This window comes from Peromyscus leucopus, chromosome 3 (genome assembly GCF_004664715.2).
Source record: "Peromyscus leucopus breed LL Stock chromosome 3, UCI_PerLeu_2.1, whole genome shotgun sequence".
Lineage (NCBI taxonomy): Eukaryota > Metazoa > Chordata > Mammalia > Rodentia > Cricetidae > Peromyscus > Peromyscus leucopus.
In genome coordinates this window covers 124,751,021-124,775,462 of record NC_051065.1, presented here as the reverse complement: position 1 = coordinate 124,775,462, position 24,442 = coordinate 124,751,021, and the positions used below count along the sequence as shown (strand labels likewise).

Here is a 24,442-nt window from a genome sequence, read left to right as displayed (position 1 = left end):
TTTCCTGCTTCTTGTCTCATACTGGCAGCTAGACGCCGCAAAACACAGGTTTGAACACTGGCGGGTTCCTGGCGTGTGCGTTTGACCGGCAGTATGGCGGAAATGAGGCGTCTGCCAGCGGCACATTAAGCTGTGTGGTAGATTTAGTCTTTACTAGTATTTAAAAAAAAAAAAAAGAAGTTTCTGGGCTACACGCTGCTTTGATAAAAGCTTAGACCCACTATTTCTGAGACTTGATGACTCCCAGAGCTGGCGGAAAACGTACTACTGCCATGTTGGGAAGCTAAAGTGAGCGGAGCCAGCAGCCACAGCGCCGTTTCAGTCTTAGAATGGTGCAGTTTAAAGCAATAGGCTCAAGGTAATATAAAAAATAAGCCACGTAAAGATGGCTACCACACAGAGAATCTGGATTATGTTGTCTTTGATATTCGTAACTGAAGAAAAACATTTGATTGCAAAGGTACCTTGACTTCAAAATTTGGATTTAAGGATATGTTGCTTTGGAAAAGAGGTTCTGCTTTTGTTTCCACAGAAAGCCAGAGGCTGTGGATTTGTTCCAGATTAAGATATATCAGGTTTCACCAGCCAAGACCCCCTGAAAGGTCTCCGATGACACCATGGCCCAGATGATCCAACATCCAGAGCAGTTTCAAGGCAACTGGTTCACACAATACAGCCTCACAGACTACCCCATAGGCCTAAAATTTTCTTTGCATCCCCATAAGATACAGCGCCCCCCTCCAGCAGGAAGTAGTAAGAGATGCTACGCCCAAATTCCCAAATATACCAAGCTGGCTTTAGAGGTTGAATTGGCTCACTCCCCTTCTAAACCCAGACATATTGCTTTTTTTTTAAAAAAAAAAATGGTTAAGAGATTCTTGTGTCCCAAATCAGAAGAGCCCTCTGGTGTGGGACAGAGAAAAACCAATATTTTTTATTTAAAACAGGTTGATTATAAATGTGATCTCTTTCTAAAAAAGAAAAGGGGATATGATATAGATATATAGGAGGATATGGAGATGATAAGATAAAAGGGTAGATTAATGAACCTACTTTTAAAGAACAACTTGTTTAAAATGTTTTACATTGGTATAGATTTTAGTTTATGTTTAAAATGTCTTACATTGGTATAAATTTTAGTTTATTGATACAAACTTGAAGTTAATTTTGTTATACTGTGTATATATATATATATATATATGTATATATATATATATTTCTATTCTTGTTTGAGGTATTATGTTTATGTAACTCATTTAAAATTGTAATGGATAATTAAAAAATAGATTAATAATTAGTCATCTATGATAATCATATCTGTAGCCATGTTAGTTAAGTCTTCTAGGTATACATAGATATATTTCAGATAGATAGGTAATCTTCAAACACTTCATAGACCTAGAGAATATGGCATTTAATTAACTTAAAATTCTGTTGACGTGAGACACAATTGCTCCTGGCTGCACCAATTGATCCCGAGAGAATGTTGGGCTTCTAAGACATTTCCATTTTGAAGTTTGTCTTTTTGGCACAAAATGGCCTACTGGGCAAAGAACTGCCCTTGCCTTGACGGCTGACAGTACAAATATAATGCTGTCCTTTCTGGATAAGCGGGACACAAGGAAAGCGACCACTGTACTCTGCCAAGACAGGGTAAGATGGTCTCTCAGAATTCCTGCTTCTAAAAATGGTCTGTCAGATACTCTAGGCCTGTAGCCAATTTAAATGCACCAACAATGCTGAGAAACATTAGGTGACTGTCCAGGCTGCCAGCTGTCTTGGTCTACTTTTGCTAGATTCCCGAAAGTTGCTTGCATCCATCTACCATTTCTCAGGTACCATTATGTTCCTTCTCAGGTCTTTGATGTGGTTGAAAATTAGATAGTTGTAATTTCCTCAGTTAGGATAAAAGATAAAACCTTAAATTCACAAATATAAGATAGATAGGACATCTTCTTTAATATTGTAACTGTAATTCTTGCTCGATAATTGTTTTGTTATATGTAATTTTACCATGTTAAAGTTAAAACCTTACTTTTTAAAAAAAGAAAAGGGGAAATGCTATGGATATCGTTCTATATAAATAAAACACTGATGGCCAGTGACCAGGCAGGAAGTAGGTGGGACAAGGAGAGAGGAGAATTCTGGGAAGTGGAAGGCTTGGGGAACCTGGAGAGAAGCCCTCCAGCAACACTAAACACTAAGGAAACAATTATGAAGTGCTCAGAAATGCCCCCAAGAGGTCATTTCTGCTAACACAAATAGTAACAATACAAATATGTAAAGAAAAACAAACTGGTTGGCTACATGTAACTTACAAAGTTAAGAGAATGACTGGAGTGTCTGCATCAAGCATGAGGACAATCCCCAGAACCCAAATTAAAAAGAAAACAAAACCAACAAAAAACTCAAAGTACAGTGGCATTACTTGTAATCTGAGTGCATCCCTCGGGCTGCTCCCTGCCAATCTAGACTAACCTACTTTGAAAACTCCAAACTAATGAGAGATTCTACCTCAGAAACAAACAACAACAAAAAGTCAAGGTAGATAACATCTTAGGAGCAACACCAAGATTGTCCTCATGACTTTAATCCTTTACTAGAGCCTCGGGTGTGCCAGAGGCATCTTGTGACCAAAGTCATGCGAAGGCTGCGTCCCTGCTTCAGAAAAACAATTTTACAAATCACGGAAGGAAAGCAATCACTGTTTTCCACAAAGATTCTTTACTGTTTACCACAGTGATTCTTTAAGATCAAAGTACTTCTAGAAAACAACTATTCATTCTAAAGTCTATCCCAGATACAGCAACTCTGCTAAATTCCTACAACAGTTCTCTCAGGAATCAGTTCTCTCCATCAGACATGTGGGTTCTGGAGCTTGAACTCAGGTCAGAAGGCTTGGCAGCAAGCACCTTTACCCACTAAAATATCTAGCCGGCCCTGTGATTCTTGATTGACTAAACTGCCTGCATTCATACATTTTACTCTAAATTTGTTTAAACCTTAAACATCTCAAATTATAATTTTTGAAGATAAATTACCCAAGAACCATTCTTTTAAAAATCCATCTCTATAGAACTCTTATATTGACAGTGTACACTTAATCTAAGGAGTCATTCAGTTATTGGTAGCTACTTTCACTGAGCTTGTTAGTATAAACAAAACAGTAAGTCTTAAGTTGCTAATTCATAGTCAAGACCATCTGATTCTCTTACACATATGCTTCTCAAGGCAAAACCACATCTACTGGGCTCCACTTAGAAGTCACTGAAAGTTTAAGTATTAAGGAATCTAAATGTACCCCACATGATAAAATTTGTAAGTCAATCAAGCCCCAGTAAGTCAATCAAGTGTCACAGGCCAAAGAAAGACACTCTGTTTAATGATTCCAAACAGACCAAAATTTAAAGGAAACACATGGAGAGACAGCTCAGTGGTTAAGAGCAGTGGTTGTTCTTGCAGAGGACCCAGGTCCTCAGAACCCACAGGGTGGTTCACAACAATCTGAATTCCAGTTCTAGGAGATTCAACACCTTCTTCTGGCCTCTACAGGTACCAGGCACACATATGGCACACAAAAATGCATGCTGGCAAACAGTCATGTACATAAAATAATAATTTAATTTTTATAATAACAAATTAATGATAAGTTAATTTAAAAAGCAAAATCAACTATAGTAAAAATCGTAAGTAGAAGACGTTACCACTTTCCTCCATGTCGGCTTTCTCTGCTTTTAAGTTATCTTCACGGTTTACCAGTTGTCGTGTAGCACAGACCTGCTTCAGGCCAAGGAACAGGAAGAGAATGGAGGGCAGGATCTGTGCAGCCACGGCATCCACAGCAGGAGGTCGGTTCTGCAGTTCCAAGAGGATGCTCAGTCCTATTATACACATCTTCCGGTCATGGTGTCTGCAAATGTTGAAAAACATGCAGATGTGGTCACAAAGGACAAACTATAGAACAGTGGTTCTCAACCTTCCTAATGCTGTGACCCTTTAACACAGCCCCTCGTGTTGAGGTGACCCCCAACCATAAAGTATTTCACTGCCACTTCGTAACTGTAACTTTCCTACTGTTATGAATCATTATGTAAATATTTCTGGAGCTAGAGGTTACTCAAAGAGGTCACTTCCCATAGGTTGAGAGCCACTGCTCTAGAAAGACTAAAGCAAGTGAAATCCTATATAAATCAAATTCTACAAACAAACAAACAAACCAACTCTTACCCACAAAGGCCTGTGAGGGAGGTCAGGTGTGGTGGCTCACACCTGTAACTGCAGCACTGAGGAGGCTGAAGCAGGGGGGTTATAAATTCAAGGTAAACCTGGACTACAGAGCAATTTCAAGGCCAGCCTCGGTTCTATAACAAGACTTGGTTTCAGGAGGGAAAAAAAGGCTTATAGGAGTCTGCAATTAGCATTTTGAATTTTGCTATAATACTACTTATGATTAATGAAAGAGCTGTATTTGAACATTAGCAAAATGAGGTTTGTTGGAGATGAAATGCCTATTTGGCAGCATAAGATTTCTACACAATGGGAAAACGAAGAGCTCTTCAGACCGTGCTCTCCTGGCCTGGTCCTCAGCTTTTCTGGCAGATATGCTCCATCCACACCAACTCCAGGTGCCAAAAAATACTTCAAAAAGTCAGCATCTATCATGCTGACTTGACTGGCTACACACACATCTACCATCAGCCTCTGCTGTAACAGAATAAGAAAATTTTAATTCCAAGGGAAAAATAATTGGTTATTTTATATTAGACATATTTTTCTGTGAAATGTTTCCTTTGTTTAAAAATATCAAAAATTAAAAGACAAAAGCTAGGGGGAAAAAAACCCCTCAGTGTTAAGAACAATTTCTGTTCTTCCAGAGGACCTGAAACTGATTTCCAGAACCCACATGTGGCTTATAATCACCTACAACACCAGCTCCAGGAGATCCAACACTTCTTCTGGCCTCTGAGGTTACCCAAACATGCACAGCATACATATGGTATGCATTCACACAGAGATACACACATATACATGAATAAAAATAAATCTTAAAAGCCTAGTGCTCAGAAGGTAGAGGCAGGGGGATCAAGCATTCAAGGCCAGCCTGAGCATGTGAAATCTGTCTTGAAAACAAAATTAAAAACAACTATATTAATTACTGTATAATGAATCTTACCATCAGGTTATACTTCAAAATATATTTCTAATTTTTTGGATTAAAGAGATGGCTCAGCAGGTAAAGGTGCTGGACCCACATGATTTAAAAACAGAACCAACTCCTGAAAGCTGTCCTCAGACATCCTCTGCAACATGCCATGACACAATTGTGCCCACACACATACACTGGCACAGATACAGAATAAATAAATTTTTAAATATCCCTAATTTTCAAAAATTTAAATAATATACTAAAAAATAGTTCCCAAGATATAAATATCATCTCTGAACACATCACTGTATTAAAAAGTAAACTTCCCAAACACTGAAGCAACATGAAACCAAGAAAAGCACGTACCCCAGGAAGTAATCGGTGTCGTTCATCCACTGGTTGATGAACTGTGCGGTGACAGGTCCGGGGTTGTGTGGCAGCTGGACCCGCTCCAGTGTGTGGAAGAGCAGCTCGGGGCTGTAGTAGAGCGCAGCGATCGCCACCTGGAGACACATGGTGCGCAGCTCACTGGTCTTGACACCTCGGGTTAACCTCTCCAAGACAAGCTGGACAAACAGCGGGACACACTGGAGGATGGGACAGAAGCAAGAGTCACCCACACACTGCAGCCCAGAGACATCCTGAAGGCTGATGCTGGCTGTGTCACCAATAAATGAGTCTTGTGACAATAGTGCTTATTTCAACTGTGTGTAGGAGACATTTAAAGCCCTACATTCCCATCAAACTCAGAGAGAACAAAAAGTGATAGTCTACAAAGTCTCATTCCCTTTCCTGTCCACACTGAGCTAGCTGGAGATTGCTTGTGAGCGCCTCCTTCCCAACAGCTCGCTCACTCAGCCATTTCCATGTCTAAGTAAATGACAAAGGTAGGATTGATGTCAATTTGGAAATAAATGAACGAGACTATGACATGATCCATTTGTCTCTTGAAAAACAAAATCCTACCACTACACACAAAAGCTCAAAAATGCTGAGAAAAAACAAAACTGTGGGTCTCAAGTCCTCTGAATACAATGCTAACTCCTGTGGCGGTACTGTGTCCCCCCAATATATTGTGCATCCTAATAAACTTATCTGGGGTCAGAGAACAGAACAGCCACTAGATATAGAGGCCAAAAAATGGTGGCACTCACACCTTTAAATCTAGCATTCCAGAGGCAGAGATCTGTCTGGATCTCTGTGAGTTCAAAGCCACACTGGAAACAGCTAGGCATGGTAACAAGAGCCTTTAATTCCAGGAAGTGATGGCAGAAAAGTATGTAAGGTGTGAGGACCAGGAACTATAGCCTGGTTAAGCGTTTAGGCTTTTGAGCAGCACAACTCAGCTGAGAGGCATCCAGTCTGAGGAAACAGGATCAGCTGAGGAATTGACAAGGTGATGTAGCTGTGGCCTGTTCTGTTTCTCTGACCTTTCAGCATTCACCCAAATATGGGGCTCTGTGTTTCTTATTTAAGGACCGTTTAGAATTACATCTACAAACTCCAGCATTTATTTCTCATTTAGATACTTAATGTTCTCGATTGGAGTGGATTGTGTTACATATGTCTGATACCTACATTAAAAATCATGAGCCATGGTGAAATAATTAGTTAAGAATCAGTAAAGTCACAAGGAAAAATCAACTTTGAGCTAGCTGTGGTGGTGCACGCCTTTAATCCCAGCACTTAGGAGGCAGAGGCAGGTGGATCTCTAAGTTGAGGCCAGCCTGGTCTACAGAGCAAGTTTTAGGACAGCCAGGGCTACACAGAGAAACCCTGTCCCAAGCACCACTACCCCCCCCCCCCCCACTAAAAAAAAAAAAAAACTCTTTCTGATAGTTTCAAAACTGAAGTTTAATAAATATTTACTATCATATGTAAAGCCACCAAGAGCTAAAGGAACCTTTAAGTTTTAAAATTAATATAACAATTATCCCTTTCTGTTAAATTAAAACAAGACTGATATGCTGTGGGATGTCTTTTCTGTATGCTGTGAATATGTGTGGCTCCCATTGGATAATACATAAAGCTGTTTTGGCCTATGGCAAGAAAGCTTATGGCCAAGCGGGAAATCCAAGCAGAGATACAGAGAGAAGAAGGGTGAAGTGGAGAGAGATGCCAGACTCTACCAAAGGAGCAGCAAGATGCCAGCAGACCGGTAACTCCACGGCCACGCGGCAACATGTAGATCAATAGGAATGGGTTAATTTAAGATGAAAGAGCTAGCTAGCGGGAAGCTGAAGCCATAGGTCATACAGTTTGTAATTGATATAAGCCTCTGAGTGATTATTTTATAAACAGCTGCGGGACTACAGGGCCAGGTAGGACCAAGAAAATTCTTGCTACACTGAAGACTTAGGAAAATATATTCATAGAAATATTTTATTCAATAAGAAATGAATAAATATATAAATAAATAAATGGCAGATCACCAACAACAGTGACATCACAGATAGGATATACCTAGAAATAACTCACAGAGACCTCTGAAGTATTCTCAACTAAAACGTCAAACCTGATTCCTCTAGCTGACAGGAAACACAGAGAGGCATTATGTCCAGGCTATACCTGAGGGTTCTATGTGGTGTCCACACTAACATTTGATCACTAACAGTCCTCAGGTCTTTAACACAAAGCCTTGAGCTTCTCAGTCCCTCTGCAACCCAAGTCTAAAACAAACACTGTGGACTCTTACTGACTATACAAGTATCCAGCTCCTTCCTACTCACCACAGCCCTCCAAACTGAAGTGGTCACCTTTTCCAACTCATACAACTCTCCAAAGTCGATGATGAGATAAAGTCATCAAACGTAAGTTTTCACATTCCTTCTTTCTATATCAAGACAAGTCACTGTACTAGCATTATCTAAACAGCCCTTTCAAGACAATCACTACAGCCCTAGGGTTTAGAAAGCAAAACCATTCCATATTTAACTTGGAGAACAATATGAATGTAGCTTCCTAGACCCACTCCAGACAGTCACACAACAATGGAATCTGTTGACTTTTGTTTGTACCATTTTCCTCTACATTTGACCCTAGAAAACTTTTTTGTTTTATGAACATCTATTACCACCTGTAGGTAATAAACGTGGGTGGCATGACTCTGTTCCCACATGCCCATTGGCCTCCTTTTCCAGGGAAGGTTCTGTAGGCAAACCCAGGTTCTTGCTCTTACCTGGCTCTCTCCTTTAATGCCTTCTCTTTTCTGATGCTTCCTACAAAATCTCCTACTACAAATCCTGTTCTTTCCTTCCCACTGCTTTCCTCATACCCCCACCAGCCACAGCCTCCTTGTTCATCTGTAGAAGACCCATTCATTGGTCGCACACTCAGCAACCAAAACCCTGGCCTTTGATCTTGTCATTTCTCTGCTCGAGGGTTCTCTGTTTAATTGCTCGGAGTAGAATCTAGCACACACGATTTTTACTTTGCAAGCCACATATGACCTCCATTGCACATGCTCCTGTCTGTATTCTGGTATTGTTACCATTGCCATGAATGTTTATGAGTATTTTTTTTCTTTTCCTATTATTCAAATAGGATTTGCACCAGCAAGTACAAACTATGGCTGCCTTTTTACTTTTCCATCAAAATATAAGTAGAATATCAATCAGGCATGGACATTTTTTATGTAAGTGTCCAGGAGGGGACTTTTCTAATATGTATCACCTGGTCAATTCCCCTTCCTTTGCACTGAAGAATGATGACTTCCAGGAGTTTGGCAGCATGGCACTCAGCGTCCTCTCCCGCCTCTCCACACAGCACCTAGAGCAACAAGTTAGCTCAGCATGAGTGCCAGAGGAAACAAACCCCGTGAATTCATTCATAGAAATAAGTTTTGTAGTTTTTTGAGACAGGATCTCTATGTAGCCCTAGCTGGCCTGGAACTCACTATGTGGACTGCCTGGCATCAGGCTCAGAGAACTCCCCCTATCTCTGCCTTTCAAGTGCTGGGATTAAAGGCCTGTGCCATCAACCCAGCAGGGATCACTGCTTTTAGAAAAGCAATGGGCCGAGCAGGTATGGTGGTGCATACCTTAATCACAGCACTGGAAGGCAGACAGGCAGTTCTCTCTGAGCCCAAAGCCTGTCTGATCTTGGTTTGCAAAAAGGTTAAAAAAAACAAGACATACCTTGTAATTTACAAATGGGCTGTGGAGCCACACACCTGAGTTCAAACACGGCTCCAACACAGGAGCTCTGAAACCTGGAACAATTTAATAAGCAGCAGGCCCAGTGTGATAAAAGTAGGGCTCTCAAATGTCTTAGGGTTAAATAAGGTCAAGAAAGCTCAGAATGGTTGCTAAGCAAGAGATATTTTCTTCATAGGTGTAGCCATGGGCAAGGTGCCGTGCTCCTGTAACCAACCCTAAGGAAATTGATTGGGTCACAAAAAGGGGAGCATGGCATGAACATTCATAGAATGGGGGTGGCAGGAGGACACAGGACCCTAGTTTGGGAGAGCAGGAATCACTAGGAGTTGGAGCTGGGCAAGAGAGGGCAATAATGAGTAAATATGATCAACATATAAAAGTACATGTAAGAAAACAACCTTATAATGAAACATTATTATATATAATTAATACATGTTAACAAAAACGTTTTAAAAAGAGTCTGACATGGTGTCACATGCCTTTAATCCTAGCATTCAGAAGGCAGAGGCAGGCAGATCTCTGTCAGTTCCAAACCAGCCTGGTAAACAAAGTGAGTTCCAGGCTAGCCAGAGCTAGAAAGTAAAACCCTATCTCAAACAGAATTTTTAAAAAAAACATGACTTAGTCATCAAAAAATTCTTAAGATATAACCAATAGAGGATTAAGATAACATAGTGGACAATCATCAAAGAATCATCACATACTGAAATAAGTATTGCTTCTGTAACCCTTATCATTGTTTTAAGTTGCTTATGTTCAAATGATCTACATCTAGGTACATAGGTGGCTTCTAATATACAATCAATTAAAAATAAAAGGATTGGTACCATTCTGTCATAGACTGACAAACTGTATGGTTAGTTTTCCCAGCACTTTAATTAGTAACAAGTTTATGTTTTTAAGTTTTCTTTTTAAATTTATTTAATTTTATCTGTAGAAAGTGTCTTGCTTCCATGTGTGTATATGCATCATGTACAAGTCTGGTGCCCACAGAGGCCACAAAAGGGTATCCAAATCCCCTGGAACTAGAGTTACAGATGGTTATGAGCCACCATATGGGTACTGGGAACCAATCCTGAGTTCTCTGCAAGAGCAACAAGTGCTCTTAACCACTGAGCCATCTCTCCAGCATCCATAAGTTTATATTTTTTTTGTTTTTTGTTTTTTTTGTTTTTTGTTTTTTTTTGTTTGTTTGTTTTTTGGTTTTTCGAGACAGGGTTTCTCTGTGTAGCTTTGCGCCTTTCCTGGAGCTCACTTGGTAGCCCAGGCTGGCCTCGAACTCACAGAGATCCGCCTGGCTCTGCCTCCCGAGTGCTGGGATTAAAGGCGTGCGCCACCACCGCCCGGCAAGTTTATATTTTTGAAAGAAAAAAAAAATGGAAAGAAAAGTAGAGAGCTGGCCCTCCATATTCATAGATTCTCTATTCATGGATTCAACCAACCATAAACCAAATGTTTTGTTAAAACTTGGATCTATACTAAATGTGTACAGATTCTTTTTCTTGTTGTTATTCTCTGGCCCACCTGGCTTAACAACTATTTATATAACATTCTATTGGATTAGATATTATTATAAAAGTGGGTTGAATGCATGGTGAGATGGGCAAATATCCCACTTGCTAGTTATGAGACTGGAGGACACATGGAGTCTGATATCCACAGGGGTCCTGGAAGGGTCTCTATGGATACAGAGGAATGGATGTATATACTGAAAAATTTCAAAGTACATAGATATTGAAGTGACATGTATAACACATAGTGTGAAACTTTAAAATTAAAACAATCACAAACTCATTCTTAAAATAAAATTGATAAATCTATTCAGATAAAGTAATATAAACACCCAAACATTATTAATCACATGACAACTAACAGGATGCACTTACCTTTCTGCACATTGTGAACAAGACTTCTAAGTGCTTTGGATTTGACAGCAGAGTGTTGGTGTCTACTGTCACATAATTATGCAGGAGAGGCATCATGTCTGGGAAAAGATCCAGAATCCCATTGAGACTTGCACAACAGGAGCAGAAATGAATGATTCCCACTGGAACCACATTTCTGTAGCACTAAAATGCTGTCTCCCTTAGCAGCCACAAACTAGAAATGGACGTGATATACCTACTCTATTTACGACTGAAGGAAATGCAGACTAAGAAGGTTAAAATGCTCACTGTTTATCAAAACAACACATATGATCTGTCCCTGTCTCTCTCCCTCACTGCACTCAGCACCATCTGACATACTGCCAAGTTCTCACTGGTGGGCTTTAGTACACCCTTGCCATCCCCCCACCCCCCACACTAGAATGAAAACTAGAGAAGGGCTGCAGCTGTTCACTGCTGGATTGCTGGGCTGAGAACAGTGCTTAGGACAAAGCTGTGTTCAGAAAATATTTACTCAATTAACACATGGCTACATGCTCTGGATGCAAACTAACCTAAGAAACGAGACATACGACCCACCTCCTCTGCCTATCTGAGGGATGGAATAATCACTGCTATACTCACCCCACCCTTCCCTGGACAGTGAAATGAAAACATCTGATTAGTACTGAATCATCAAGTATTATGGGAAGTATATCTAGACAGAAAGGAAAACTGTAGGATAACATTGCATGCCTGTAAAGTACTCGAAGGAATCTTGCTGGAAAACTTGATATAAAATGCCCAGGAGCTGCCACATCTGCGGGGAGATGGCATGGCAGGTTAAACTGTATGCCAGGGAAAGGATTTCCTCATAGAACTCTAGAAGGGAAAAACCTCTGGTTAGAATGTAAGGAAATAGAAAGATTAAAGGGACCACACAGAGAACTCAAACACATTCCTTTCATGTGCCACATGCTTCCCTGAACACCTTCCTCAGTGGCATCAGGCAGAGAGGCTGCCTTCAACGCTAACTAAGATCTATCCTATACTCAACAAGGCAAGGCAACAATCTGCTCATAGTACTGAAAAAAAAAAAAAAAAAAAAAACAAACTTGAAATTTCTATTTTAGGCCATATGTTTATTTAGGCACATGCCTTTAATCCCAGCACTCTGGAGGCAGAGGTAGGCGGATCTCTAAGCTCAAGGCCAGCCTGGTATATAAAGCAAGTTCCAGGCAAAGCCAAAGCAACATAGTGAAATCCTGTGGAGAAAAAAAATAATCAAATTTCAGCCAGGCATAGTGGTACACACATTTAGTCCCAGCACTAAGGAAGCAGAGGCAGGAGGATCTCTGGAACCAGCCTGGTCTAAAAAGAGAGTTCCAGGATAGCCAGAACTATATAGTGAGAACCTGTCTCAAACAAACAAACAACAACAATAACAAAAAATCAAATTTCTATTTTATAATATAAAATAGAGTTTCTATCTATAAATTTATATTGAAATATGTAAGAGAACTATATTGGCATATCTCTACCATGTAGTTTAAAATGAATAAACTATTAGTAATATTCTTTGGGGAACTTAACGATACAGAGATAATATATATTACTATCTCATTTACAGTTTTACCATCATCTATAAATGACAGAGCTTTTTCTTCAAGTTACAGAACTTGCAGTTTCAGCAGCATTCTCCGGTTTGCCTCAGAATACTTTATACACACTGAAAGTAAGGAGGCCCAAAGAAACATTCTGCATTTATACACACTATCATTACTCTCAGACAAAAGAAAACTGTATCTAAATAGTTCATTTGAAAAGGCACAGTTCTTATCTCCGAGCAAAGATATCTAACTTCTTTTTTTTTTTTTTTTTTTTTGGTTTTTTCGAGACAGGGTTTCTCTGCGTAGCTTTGCGCCTTTCCTGGAGCTCACTTGGTAGCCCAGGCTGGCCTCGAACTCACAGAAATCCGCCTGGCTCTGCCTCCCGAGTGCTGGGATTAAAGGCGTGCGCCACCACTGCCCGGCCTGATATCTAACTTCTAAATGCTGCTTTTTCTCATGAAGAAGGTAGTACATACCTTAGAAACTCAAAGCTTTTCTGCTAATTTATACTTCTGGTAAAACACTTGTCTAGTTTTATGCACTTTACAAATCCCAGATAAACTTCATCCCAGTCCCCCCTCCCTCCCTCCTCCCTGTCTTCCTCCCGCCCCCCAATTCTTTCCTTCCCCCTCTTTCCTTCTGCCTCTCTTCTTCTTCTGTCCCTCCACACTAGGGTCTCAAGTAGCCCAGGCTGGCCTCAAACTCATTATGTAGCCAACTTCTGATCTTCCTTCCTCCACCTCCTGAGAAGTGCTGAGAATCCAGGCATGTCCTACCCATGTCAGTGTAAGCTGGAGCTGGGGACAAAACCCAGGGCTCCCTGCCCTCCAGGCAAGTACTCCACCAACTGACCTATACCCCCAGCCCCAGCTCAGTTCTGCTTAAAACGTAGATATTACATTCTCCATCCTTTTTTTTTTTTTTTTTTTTTTTTTTTTTTGGTTTTTCGAGACAGGGTTTCTCTGTGTAGCTTTGAGCCTTTCCTGGAGCTCACTTGGTAGCCAGGCTGGCCTCGAACTCACAGAGATCCGCCTGGCTCTGCCTCCCGAGTGCTGGGATTAAAGGCGTGCGCCACCAACGCCCGGCTTTTTTTTTTTTTTGGTTACATTCTCCATCCTTTAAATTTCCTAAAACCAAAAATTCTTCTCTAGACACACTAAGAGTTCACCACTGAATGAAAATATACCTAGCTAATATCAGAAATATGAGCCTCAAGTTTTAAAAAAGTTCCCCTCTCTTAAAACTGTGTACCTCACTAAGTTTAAAGAGCTAAAAAAATGTACTTTTGAGTTCATCAAATTGAAAAAAAAAACCCAGTTTACCTTTTATCTAACCTCTAAACTTACCAATGATATGCTTCTGTAAAACAAGATCGATGATTCTTAGACAGATGTTCTCCAACTGCTGTGTGATCTAAAGACAAATTTTAAAGAGTCTAAAATTCACTGTGATCATTCTCAGGTTATTATATAAATTAATATTATCCCAATAAAATATCTACAGATATTTTTGAGAGAAGTTGCAATCTTCATGTGAAAATTAAATATGCAAAAATACAAAAAAATTCTGAAAAGTAGACCAATGATAGGAATGGAAGTTAAATCCACGGAAACTTAGCATTAGATACTTCCTTACCTCATATTCTACACCAAATGAATTCCTAATGGATCAAAGATTTCTATGTAAGAAACTGTAACATAGAAAAATACCAGAAAAAGTAAAAGAATTCTTATATAACCATGAGGAAGTAAAGAAAGTCACAGAAACCACCTGACCACAAAACTGTCGAGTATTCCTGTACAAGGGCAGAAGCAGATCAAGACAAACAGCCAACAGACTGAAATACTGCCAGGTGGTGTCACAAACAACATCAATTCCCCTTATACGTGAAACCTAACAACTCAACAGAAAAACAGCTACGCCTATAAAAAAACAAATGAGCCTCAAGTTCATAAAGAGATGGTCACTCTCACACATAACTGAATAGACACTAAGGCTGTGTCAGAAGTGAAGGGTAGAAAGACAGGTGTTCTGACCTCGGGATTACACACTCGCATGTAATCTCAGCCAACAACATCTCCTCAAGGAATTCACACACAGACACTTCTCACTCCAATAACAGGACCTGGATAAGGCCATTCAGTGCAGTAATATCTGTGACAGTAACAACCAAATATCCATTTAACAGGGAATGTGTCTACTTACGACTGGATGTCTAAATGTGACCCATGTACAAGAGAATATTATTAAAACTATATGCTTACTCTGACTGATATGTCAGTTAAACCTACTGCATTGTTATGCAGCTCTTCCTTCTGAGCAGAACAACTGCCCCCTTCATCAGATCAGCTGTGACTGCCTACAAAAGTCCATCAGGAGCAGGCCAGTCAACTACTGACATCCCTCATAGAAGGAGAGTATGGGGAGAATCACTGACCCAAACCTGAGAATCCTCCCAGCCATATATATTCAATTCTGCCCCCAATGCACATGGCTTTGGGGTGCTGGGGCAGGGGCTAAAGTAGGGGGAGGGATCATTGAAGAGGACCTTCATTTGTGAGAAAGCCAACATTCATGCTGTGTGAAGACATTCCAGTGTAGCTACTTTGGGCTCACCCATGATTGTAATGAGTCTTTCTGTCTTGCCACTTCCCAAATAATGTCACAGGAGACTTCTTATTATGAAAGTTTGGCCTATAGCTTACAGTGGTTTCTAACTAGTTCTTATAATTTAAATTAACCCATTTCTATTAATCTACATTCTGTCACATGGCCTGTGGCTGTTACCTCTCCTCCTGTACATCCTGCTTGTTCTGCATCTCCTAGCATCTCCACCTTTCTTCTTCCCAGAGTCCTCTCTGTCCCCAGAAGTTCTGCCTAACCTCTTCCTGCCTAGCTATTGGCCATTCAGCTCTTTATTAAACCAATCACAATGACACATCTTTATACAGTATAAAGAAATATTCCACAACATATGATCTAAACTCAATAAACTCAATGATTCTCCAGTGTAACTGTGGTAGAATCAAACTCTGGTTTGTCATTGAAACCTTAGATGGAAGGAGGTAAATGTTGTTCACACTCCTCCCCCAGAGAAGGAATTTTAGCAAAATATATTATCATCTTCATGAAATACATATACATGCACTTACTTTTTGCTAGCATGGCAAAAGAAAAATCTCAGATTAAAAAAATAATAAAAAATAAAAAAACTGATGAAAACTACCATCTCTGAGAAGAGAATATGGTAAATGGAGAACTGAGTAAGCAGTGAGTTTAACTAAATATCTTTTCATGACTTGAGTTATTCAATATTCAACACATCCACATACCCACCCCCAGATAGAGTAGAACTCATTATCTACATAGTAGATATATAGTAGGCCAGGCTAGCCTCAAATTCAGAGATACACCTTCCTGCCTTTGCCTCCAGAGACTAGCTTCTTTTTCCCCAAGACAGTCTCACTGTGTATCCCTGGCTGTCCTGGAATTCACTTTGTAGGCCAGAATGGCCTTGAACTCACAGAGAACTGCCTGGCTCTGCCTCCCGAGTGCTGATATTAAAGTTGTATGACACTATTCCTGACTTTTGTATCAGGTATTTTTTAAATGAATAAAAGTTAAAATCAGTGGTGAGATACACTTTCAGGTAACTGTATATAATTCAATCTTAGAACATAGTCTAATACTCAATTTTAATTTTATTTTGGGTATTTTTTTATTTAATTGAAATAATAATTTGTAGGTACAGTTTGATAACTTGATATATGTTAAACTATTATTTTGAAGTTCAAATGATCCAAAATCTATATTCTACCAATATCCTTAAAACATCAGATAAAAATGAACCTGCTTGAGTATCTATTTTTGATTTCAAATTTTGCCCTAAGTAACCATAGGTATGTTTTTCTTTGAAAGAAGTATGGCTTCCAGAGTTCACTTGTACTAAGTAGAAGTATAAAGTGACGATATATACCTGTTTTGTCCCAACACAAAGGAAAGAGGTAAGGGCAGGAGGATCAGGAGTTCAAGGCCATCCTTGGCTACAGAGTAAGACTGGGGTCAGCCTAGGTGACATGACACCCTGTCTCAAGAAATTAATTCTACAGATCAATGTTCCTCTGGAATCTGGGTGTCTTCAAGTTCTTGCTTACTCCTTCCCATTGTTACTGTCCTTACTCTTGCATTACAACTCTAAAACCTGTCACTGTAATTGAAAGTTCCATTCTTCCCCACTAAGATTAGACTGTGGGTTCCTAGAAGGCAAGTCCCTTATTCTGTTCAATCTGGAATTCACAGTAGATACGATGACCTGGACTCAGATTAATACAAAGGCTTATGCCATTAACTTTCAATAAATGTGTAACATCCCTCCTTGATCATCTTAATACATTACTTTAAAATTTGAGAGAAATTCAATTTGTTTGTATGTTTGGAGAAAGGATTTCACTACCTAGCCCAGACTGGCCATTGACTTGTAATCTTCCTGCATAAATGCTGAAGTAAGGACAATTTTTAAAACTTATCAATATAACTAAATATAAATCTTTAATACCAAGACTTTAGGCTGGTGAGACTCGCTGTCATATTGCTGGAGAAAAGTTCAGTGGTTAAGAGTGCTTGCTGCTTTTTCAGAGGACTTGGGTTCATATCCCAGCACCCATATCAGGTGGCCCACAAATGCATAAAACTCCAATTCCAAGAATCCAATGCCTCTTATGGACCCTAAGGGCAGTCACATACATGTACACATACATTCAATATACACACAACAAATACATAAATATAAAAAATAAATTAAAGGGAAAAAAATCATTTGCCACAAAAAGCCTAGCCACCTGAGTTCAGTCCCCAAAACCATGATGGAAGAAGAAAACAGACTCCCAAAAGTTGTTCTCTAACTTCTATGCACATGCCATGGCAAGTACACACACACACACACACACACACACACACACACACACACACACACCAAGCTAAAAAGACAAGAATTCAGAACCACTGGTCATATAAATTTCAGTTAATATAACCATTATAATAAAACACAAAGAATCGCACCTCTTGATGATCTTCCATAACTGTTAAGATAGTGTCGATAGTGTGTAAAATTCCCATAGCCATGACAGTTTTGTCTTCGACTTCTTCATACTCATCACTTTGAAGAACTTTACCAAAAATCTCAGCCTGTAAAAATTACATTAGAATACTCACTAGCTGGTACCATTGCACCATGGCAGAGAGGCAGTGCCGCATCCCCAAATGCTAGCATTTCTCAGACACTAATTCTACACTTTGTTGGCTAAATCATCTTTTTTCTTGCAATGACAGATCATGCCACGCTTATATAAACATCCTTCTGCATTTATTATAGTCACGACATGAAACACATATTAGCTATTATAGCCATTGACTAACATTTATTTAACTTCTAGTTATCTTTAGACAAAATCAAAATCTAGAAACACTGAAAATAAGTGTTTCTAAAAGGAAAGATGTGATAGGACATTTAGAAGATGAAATCAAAGATCATTCAGAAAATGAAACAAAAACAGACATAGACAAAAAGAGAAGAAAAGGTCCAGGAGCAGGACTCAGTTCAGTCTGGTACTCCACTGGAAGTATAGAAGAGGGGAAAAAATAGGAAAATTTTTATTAAAGAGGCAACAAAAAACATTCTCCTGGACTGGCAAGATGGTTCTGTGGGAAAAGGCACTTGCCACACAAGGTAAATAACAGGAGTACAATCCCCAGAATACACACAAAGGTGGCAGGAGAAAACAACTCTACAGGGTTGTCCTCTCACCTCCACATTCTGCATCACACACACACACACACACACACACACACACACACACACACACACACTACATATACAATAAAAATAAACTTTAAATTTTCTAAAGAAGGGAAATGAAACTCCATTTCCAAGTGCAAAAGTAAGAGTTCAGAAGGCTCGCGTCGAGAGCGTCATTACAGCTCTGCAGGGTATTACAGGTGAAAGGACTAACTGATCGGGGCTAATTTAAGGCTCATCAACCCAGCCTCAGGAATATCTTAATGACTAAGGCAAATATGATCATATTAAGATTTTGTTTATAATAAAACTCAACTCCAAATTCTGGAGTTTAATTAATTGGGGGGGGGCATTATTTAGACTCCTCGGGGCTTTTTTTAAAATATGCATAGGTGTTTTGCTTGCATATATGTCTGTACACCACACACATGGCTGATGCCGTGGAGGCCAGAAGAAGGTATCAGATCCCCTGGAACTGGAATTACAGACAGTTGTGAGCGGCCATGTAGGTGCTGGGAATTGAACCCAGGTCCTCTGGAAGAGCAGACAGTGCTCTTAACCACTGAGCCATTTCTCCCGCCCCATTAAGGATTCTTTACCAAACAGATATATACTTAGCTCATTCTTACTGTTGCTATATGGCTATTTCTTCTTAAAGGAAGTGGAGGGAAGGGGAAGGCTTATAAGACTCAGGAAGCAAATAAAACTTACAAGGTTCACAAAAGGGAATTCAGAAAGTTCTTAAGATTCACAAGGCTCCTCTCCAAGTTATAAAGACAGCAAGTGCTTAGGGAGAGAGTGAGTTGCCTTAAAATGATGCAAGGGCTCCAGGGATGCAGTTCTTATAGTCACCCATTTACAACAGGCTTTTCAGTGATGTGGCTGCCTTGACTCATTGGTTCACTAAGCTAGACTTGAACAGAATCATTTCTTCAGTCTGTCATCAGTGACCTATTTATTTGGGGTGAAGAGGCTTGTTACATCTCTCCAGCAGAAGTCATCCAACACTTACCAAGTGCTGGGTTGTGTCAACAGCGATGGAGGCCACCTCTTGACTGTACTCACATATCATCTTCTGGATGACGTTGGTGACATCATCATTCTCCGTCTCTCTGACGATATGTAGCAGCTCCTGCATGATAGGCCTCACATGTGGTTTCATGTGCTCCTTGGCTAAGGCAGTCAGATAAACGAAATCAGCAATAGTTGGTCACTCACACATTTTAACTCCTAGATAACGCTCTAGATGTTGTGCTGTGATGAGCAAGTTACAAAGCTGTATTAAGTAACCCTCCTAGAGTCACACACACAGCATCAGGGTGTGGTGTTCTGCCTAAGGAAGAGCTGTCTTACCCCAAAGTACAATAGCTCTGCACCCTCACCCTGCGAAATTCTAATTGTACAAATGTTGTGTCATCAGCCTGACTGTGGATCCCCATGACAGGTGTGAGAACTCCTGTCTACAGATAACATGGTCAGCACTGACGGGGGCTGACCCATCCTGACCATCTCTACCCACCCCACCCCTGAGCAGATCTTTACACCTCCCCCATAAAACAGGACTCAATCTCCCCCATAAAACAGGACTCAAGCTCCATGTTATCATAAAGCTGTACTTGTTTGCAAAGGTTATTTGGATCTTGAACAAACAAACAAAATACCTGTGTCACTACCCACTGGAAATACTACATTCTGAACTGGTAGAACCATAGAGACCCTGGAGTTGAATCTTGGTGCTGTCCAATCTAACTTCTTAAACTGAGACAGAAAATGAAGGCCTGACAGGTTTAGAGCCTTGTCAGCTTTGTTAAGCTTCAGAGAGAAGCTGCTGGATACCTTCCCGGCCCTATATGGCTAGTCAGAGAGCACCAAAGCTGGTCCATGTGTCTTAAGGCCCAGCTTAACCCAGTACCCAGCAATTGTTAACTGGAAACCACAATTAACAGAGCTCCTAAAACAGGCAGAATAATTACCTATAAAATCCAGAAGGGGGCAAGGAATCTAAACTCTGGACCCTAGGTCTTAGAAATCTCCATTAAGGAAGGAAGTGAATGAGATTATGTAAGGCCATTTATTTAAAAAAAAAAAAAAGACATAATCATCATCACCTTGAGTCTGGTTAGAGATCAGTGACTGCAGAGCAAGGGCAGCTTCGACCTTGACAGGCATCTCCTCGTCTTCAATCAGGCTCTTCTTGGCTAATTCAACCGCATTTCTGAGGTTGAGCTCATTATGAAACTTCAGAGAACTAAATGCGTGCAGCACCCAGCAAGACTGCAATAAAGAAGGGGTAGTGACTGGATGACAGTGCTCTGTGACAGTGTTGGGGACAGGCACCGATGACACCGCTGTGTCAGGGGACAGGCACCGAATGACACCGCTGTGCCGGGGGCAGCCACCGAATAACACCGCTGTGCCGGGGGGCAGTCACCGATGACACCGCTGTGCCGGGGGCAGCCACCGGATGACACCGCTGTGCCAGGGGGCAGCCACCGAATGACACCGCTGTGCCAGGGGGCAGCCACTAGAGATGGCAGCGCCCTGTGACAGTGTCACACATGAAATCTTTTAACAAATCATCACATTCACTTCAGAAACTACCCTACAGGTGAGATCTTAATATTTATAACAGATGTAACCAAAACTTACTCTAGCTCGAAGATATCCCAGGTTAGACAATAATAATGGGAATACATGATTCTGTAGGAACAGCTCAATTTGGTCCTTGAATAAACTCTTCTGTTAAGAACAGGAAGTCAAAAAAAAAAAAGAACAGAAAGTCAATTTCAGCGACCAATGACTCCATCGTATGTAAGAGCCACTTTCCCAAAAGTGTATTTACAGTGACTTGCATTTAATACCCAATTTTGTAAAATTGTTTGATCTACACATTGCATCTTTCAAACAAGTCAGGAATAGTATGTTTATAATCTAAGCATGGGGGTGGTGGGGAGCACAGCAACAGGGAGATCCCCAAAGCTCAATGGCCAGCCAGTCTAGTAGTTGCTAAGTTCTAAGCTAATGAGAAGTCTGTCTAAAAATAAATAAATAGCAGCTAGAGAGACAGCTCAACAGTTAAGAGCACTGGCTACTTTTCTAGAGGACCCAGGTTCAGTATCAGTACTCATGTAGTACCTCATAACCATCTCTAACTCCAGCTTCAGGGACTCTGACACCTTCTTCTAGCCGGCATCAGGCATGCACGTGGTGCACAGACACACACGCAGACAAACACCCACACACATAAAGTGGGAAAAATAACAAAAATAAATAAAGTGGGGAGCTGTAACAGAAGACACCTCACTCTGGCCTCCAAAACACATGTGTATACACATGAACACACACACTATCACACATACACTACACAAATACCTTCCAAGATATGAGAAAAAGAAATTAATAGTCTTAACCTTCAACAGAATCTCAGCCAGGGAACCAATCACATGCAGGGCTCCATCTTTCTTCCTAGGGTCAAAGTTCGGGTCTGTTAGTATTTGATAACAGAACGCCATCATTTTTGGCAACACCTAAAGGAACAGAAAGATCCATTTCAATCTGCATGAATCTCCATCTTGTCACCACCATGTTGAATACAATGTGCATTTTCAAGATTAAAGCCATTTTATTGTGTTTTATTCATCAACTATAAACTCAAGAAGAAAGGTATCAAAGACACTTCAATCTTTTACTTGGAAAAAAAACTACTTGAAGTGATAGGTTGTAGTAATGCAGATATAAATTGTTAAATGCTGAGGACATAGAACATCAAATCAACACAAGTTGCTTTTCAGTTAAGACAACCGTATACCTCCTTCCTTTTCTTCGCAGCTGTGTACAGCAGGGTTTGGGCTGCGGTGGTGGGAGAAGCATAATCTTCAAAAATATCTAAAATGTCAAAATAAATCTTATTAATAAAAACACAACTTTATTATATAGACTTTAAACCTGGCCAGTGAATTACAGAATAAAGATGCTTAGGTCATGGTCTCAGGTTTTTTCATGCATAATCTAATTGATGATTTAGCACATTTAGCAAACACCATGTGCTCAACCTCTCAAGTGACAAGATTAAAAAAAAAATACAGCTCAGGTATGTATTTCCCTGAACACAGAGAATGTACTTCACCCCTATCAAAATGCAACAAAACTTACTCAGAGTGTTCCATGTGCAGAAACTGCTCTAGGCTCTAGGAATGAAAACTCAAACACAGAAGCTCACATGGTAAGAACTAAGAAATAGAGATTGCATGAATGTACCACAGCAGGTGGGGAACAGCAGGGGAAGAGTTCTAAGGAAGGCACTTTACAGCATTCAACAGATTATGTGTTGAATGCCAAAGTACTTAAACACTACTTAATACCATGAAAACTTCCACCATTTCATAACAGGCTGTTTCATTAAGAATTTGAAAACTTAGCCAGGCAGTGGTGGCGCACGCCTTTAATCCCAGCACTCAGGAGGCAGAGGCAGGCGGATCTCTGTGAGTTTGAGGCCAGCCTGGTCTACAAAGTGAGTTCAAAGACAGTCAGGGCTACACAGAGAACCCCTGTCTCCAAAGCCCCTTCCCCCGCCCCTGGAAAAAGAGTTGCTCCGTGCTGAGCACCCTACTACAAACTACACAGTACTGTTTTCGTAAACTGCTCACAGCTGCACCTTGCAGCTGCCGAGGCACAGGTACACAGGGATGCTGCTGCGGCATCACTTTAGGCTTCCACAGCATCAAAGCCTGAGCTCAGGTCAGCTTTTACCAAATCTAAAAACATTATTCTTGGGAACTGGTACGAATATGATTACAGAATATGACAAAACCATCAATTTTAATAGTAATCAATATACTTAAGACAGGAATGCAGTAATATCCTTCCTTCCCTGCGGTCAAATGACTGGAAGAACCACTCGATCATGCCAGCAGAAAATGGGCAAGGGAAAAGCTCCTCAATGATTTTTTTTCAGTTACCAATATTCTTCTCACCAACTTGTAAATTTTAAAAAAATTATATGTGTATGAGATTTTGCCTTCAAGAATGTCAGTATATGTCATTCAAGCCCAGTGTCCAGGGAGGCCACAAGAGGGTGTCAGACCCCCTGGAACTGGAGTTACAGATAGTTGTAAGCCACTTTGTGTATGCTGGGAATCAAACCTGGGTTCTCTGGAAGAGCAGCCAGTTCTCTTAACTGCTGAGTCATATCTCCAGCCACAGTTGGTGACATGTGCAGATACCCACTATAGCAATTAGGTTGAGAACAAACATGACAGAGATGTTTTTTTATTATTGTACTATAAATATACCATAAAGATGCCAGAACTACTAGTTGTTATATTTAAAAACAAAAACAAAAAACAAAGATATCATTTTTCCAAAACAAAGAATTAATTAAATCATGTTGGTGTTCAGTTAGGTTTCTGAGCAGTTAAGTTGGGGCTGGAGGGAGGGCTGAGCAGTTAACATGGGCTGGAGGGAGGGCTGAGCAGTTAACATGGGCTGGAGGGAGGGCTGAGCAGTTAACATGGGCTGGAGGGAGGGCTGAGCAGTTAAGTTGGGGCTGGAGGGATGCCTCAGTGGTTAAGAACACTTGCTGCTCTTCCAGAGGAACCAAGTTCGGTTCCCTAGCACCAATATCAGGCAGCTCACAATCACCTCTAATTACAGCTCACAATCACCTCTAACTACAGGAATACAACACTCTCTTCTGACCTTCTCGGTCATCCCCACATACATAAATAAAAATGTCTTAAAAATAAAAAAAAAATGTTAACCATCTGAAGAGTGCCGTAGGGCTGGAGGTTAGCTCAGTGTAGATGACTTACCTAGCACACAGAGCCCTGGACTCAATCCCAGCACACTTTTCCAGGCAAGATGGTGTAGAC

The 24,442-nt window shown here is 40.4% G+C and overlaps 1 protein-coding gene across 3 annotated transcripts in view; it reads right to left on the bottom strand.

The window, feature by feature from the left end:
- Ipo8 (importin 8) overlaps window positions 1–24,442 on the bottom strand; it is a 67,348-nt gene that overhangs the window by 9,842 nt on the left and 33,064 nt on the right. For all 3 annotated transcript variants that reach the window (XM_028892426.2, XM_028892427.2, XM_028892428.2), the window contains exons 11-22: window positions 22,381–22,457; window positions 21,983–22,099; window positions 21,222–21,311; window positions 20,681–20,846; window positions 19,585–19,745; window positions 17,837–17,962; window positions 14,125–14,191; window positions 11,925–12,050; window positions 11,190–11,287; window positions 8,819–8,914; window positions 5,513–5,733; window positions 3,705–3,910 (exon numbers count right to left, since the gene is read on the bottom strand). In XM_028892426.2, the coding sequence (XP_028748259.1) occupies window positions 3,705–3,910; window positions 5,513–5,733; window positions 8,819–8,914; window positions 11,190–11,287; window positions 11,925–12,050; window positions 14,125–14,191; window positions 17,837–17,962; window positions 19,585–19,745; window positions 20,681–20,846; window positions 21,222–21,311; window positions 21,983–22,099; window positions 22,381–22,457 (1,551 nt within the window). The remainder of the gene's footprint in view (window positions 1–3,704; window positions 3,911–5,512; window positions 5,734–8,818; window positions 8,915–11,189; window positions 11,288–11,924; window positions 12,051–14,124; window positions 14,192–17,836; window positions 17,963–19,584; window positions 19,746–20,680; window positions 20,847–21,221; window positions 21,312–21,982; window positions 22,100–22,380; window positions 22,458–24,442) is intronic.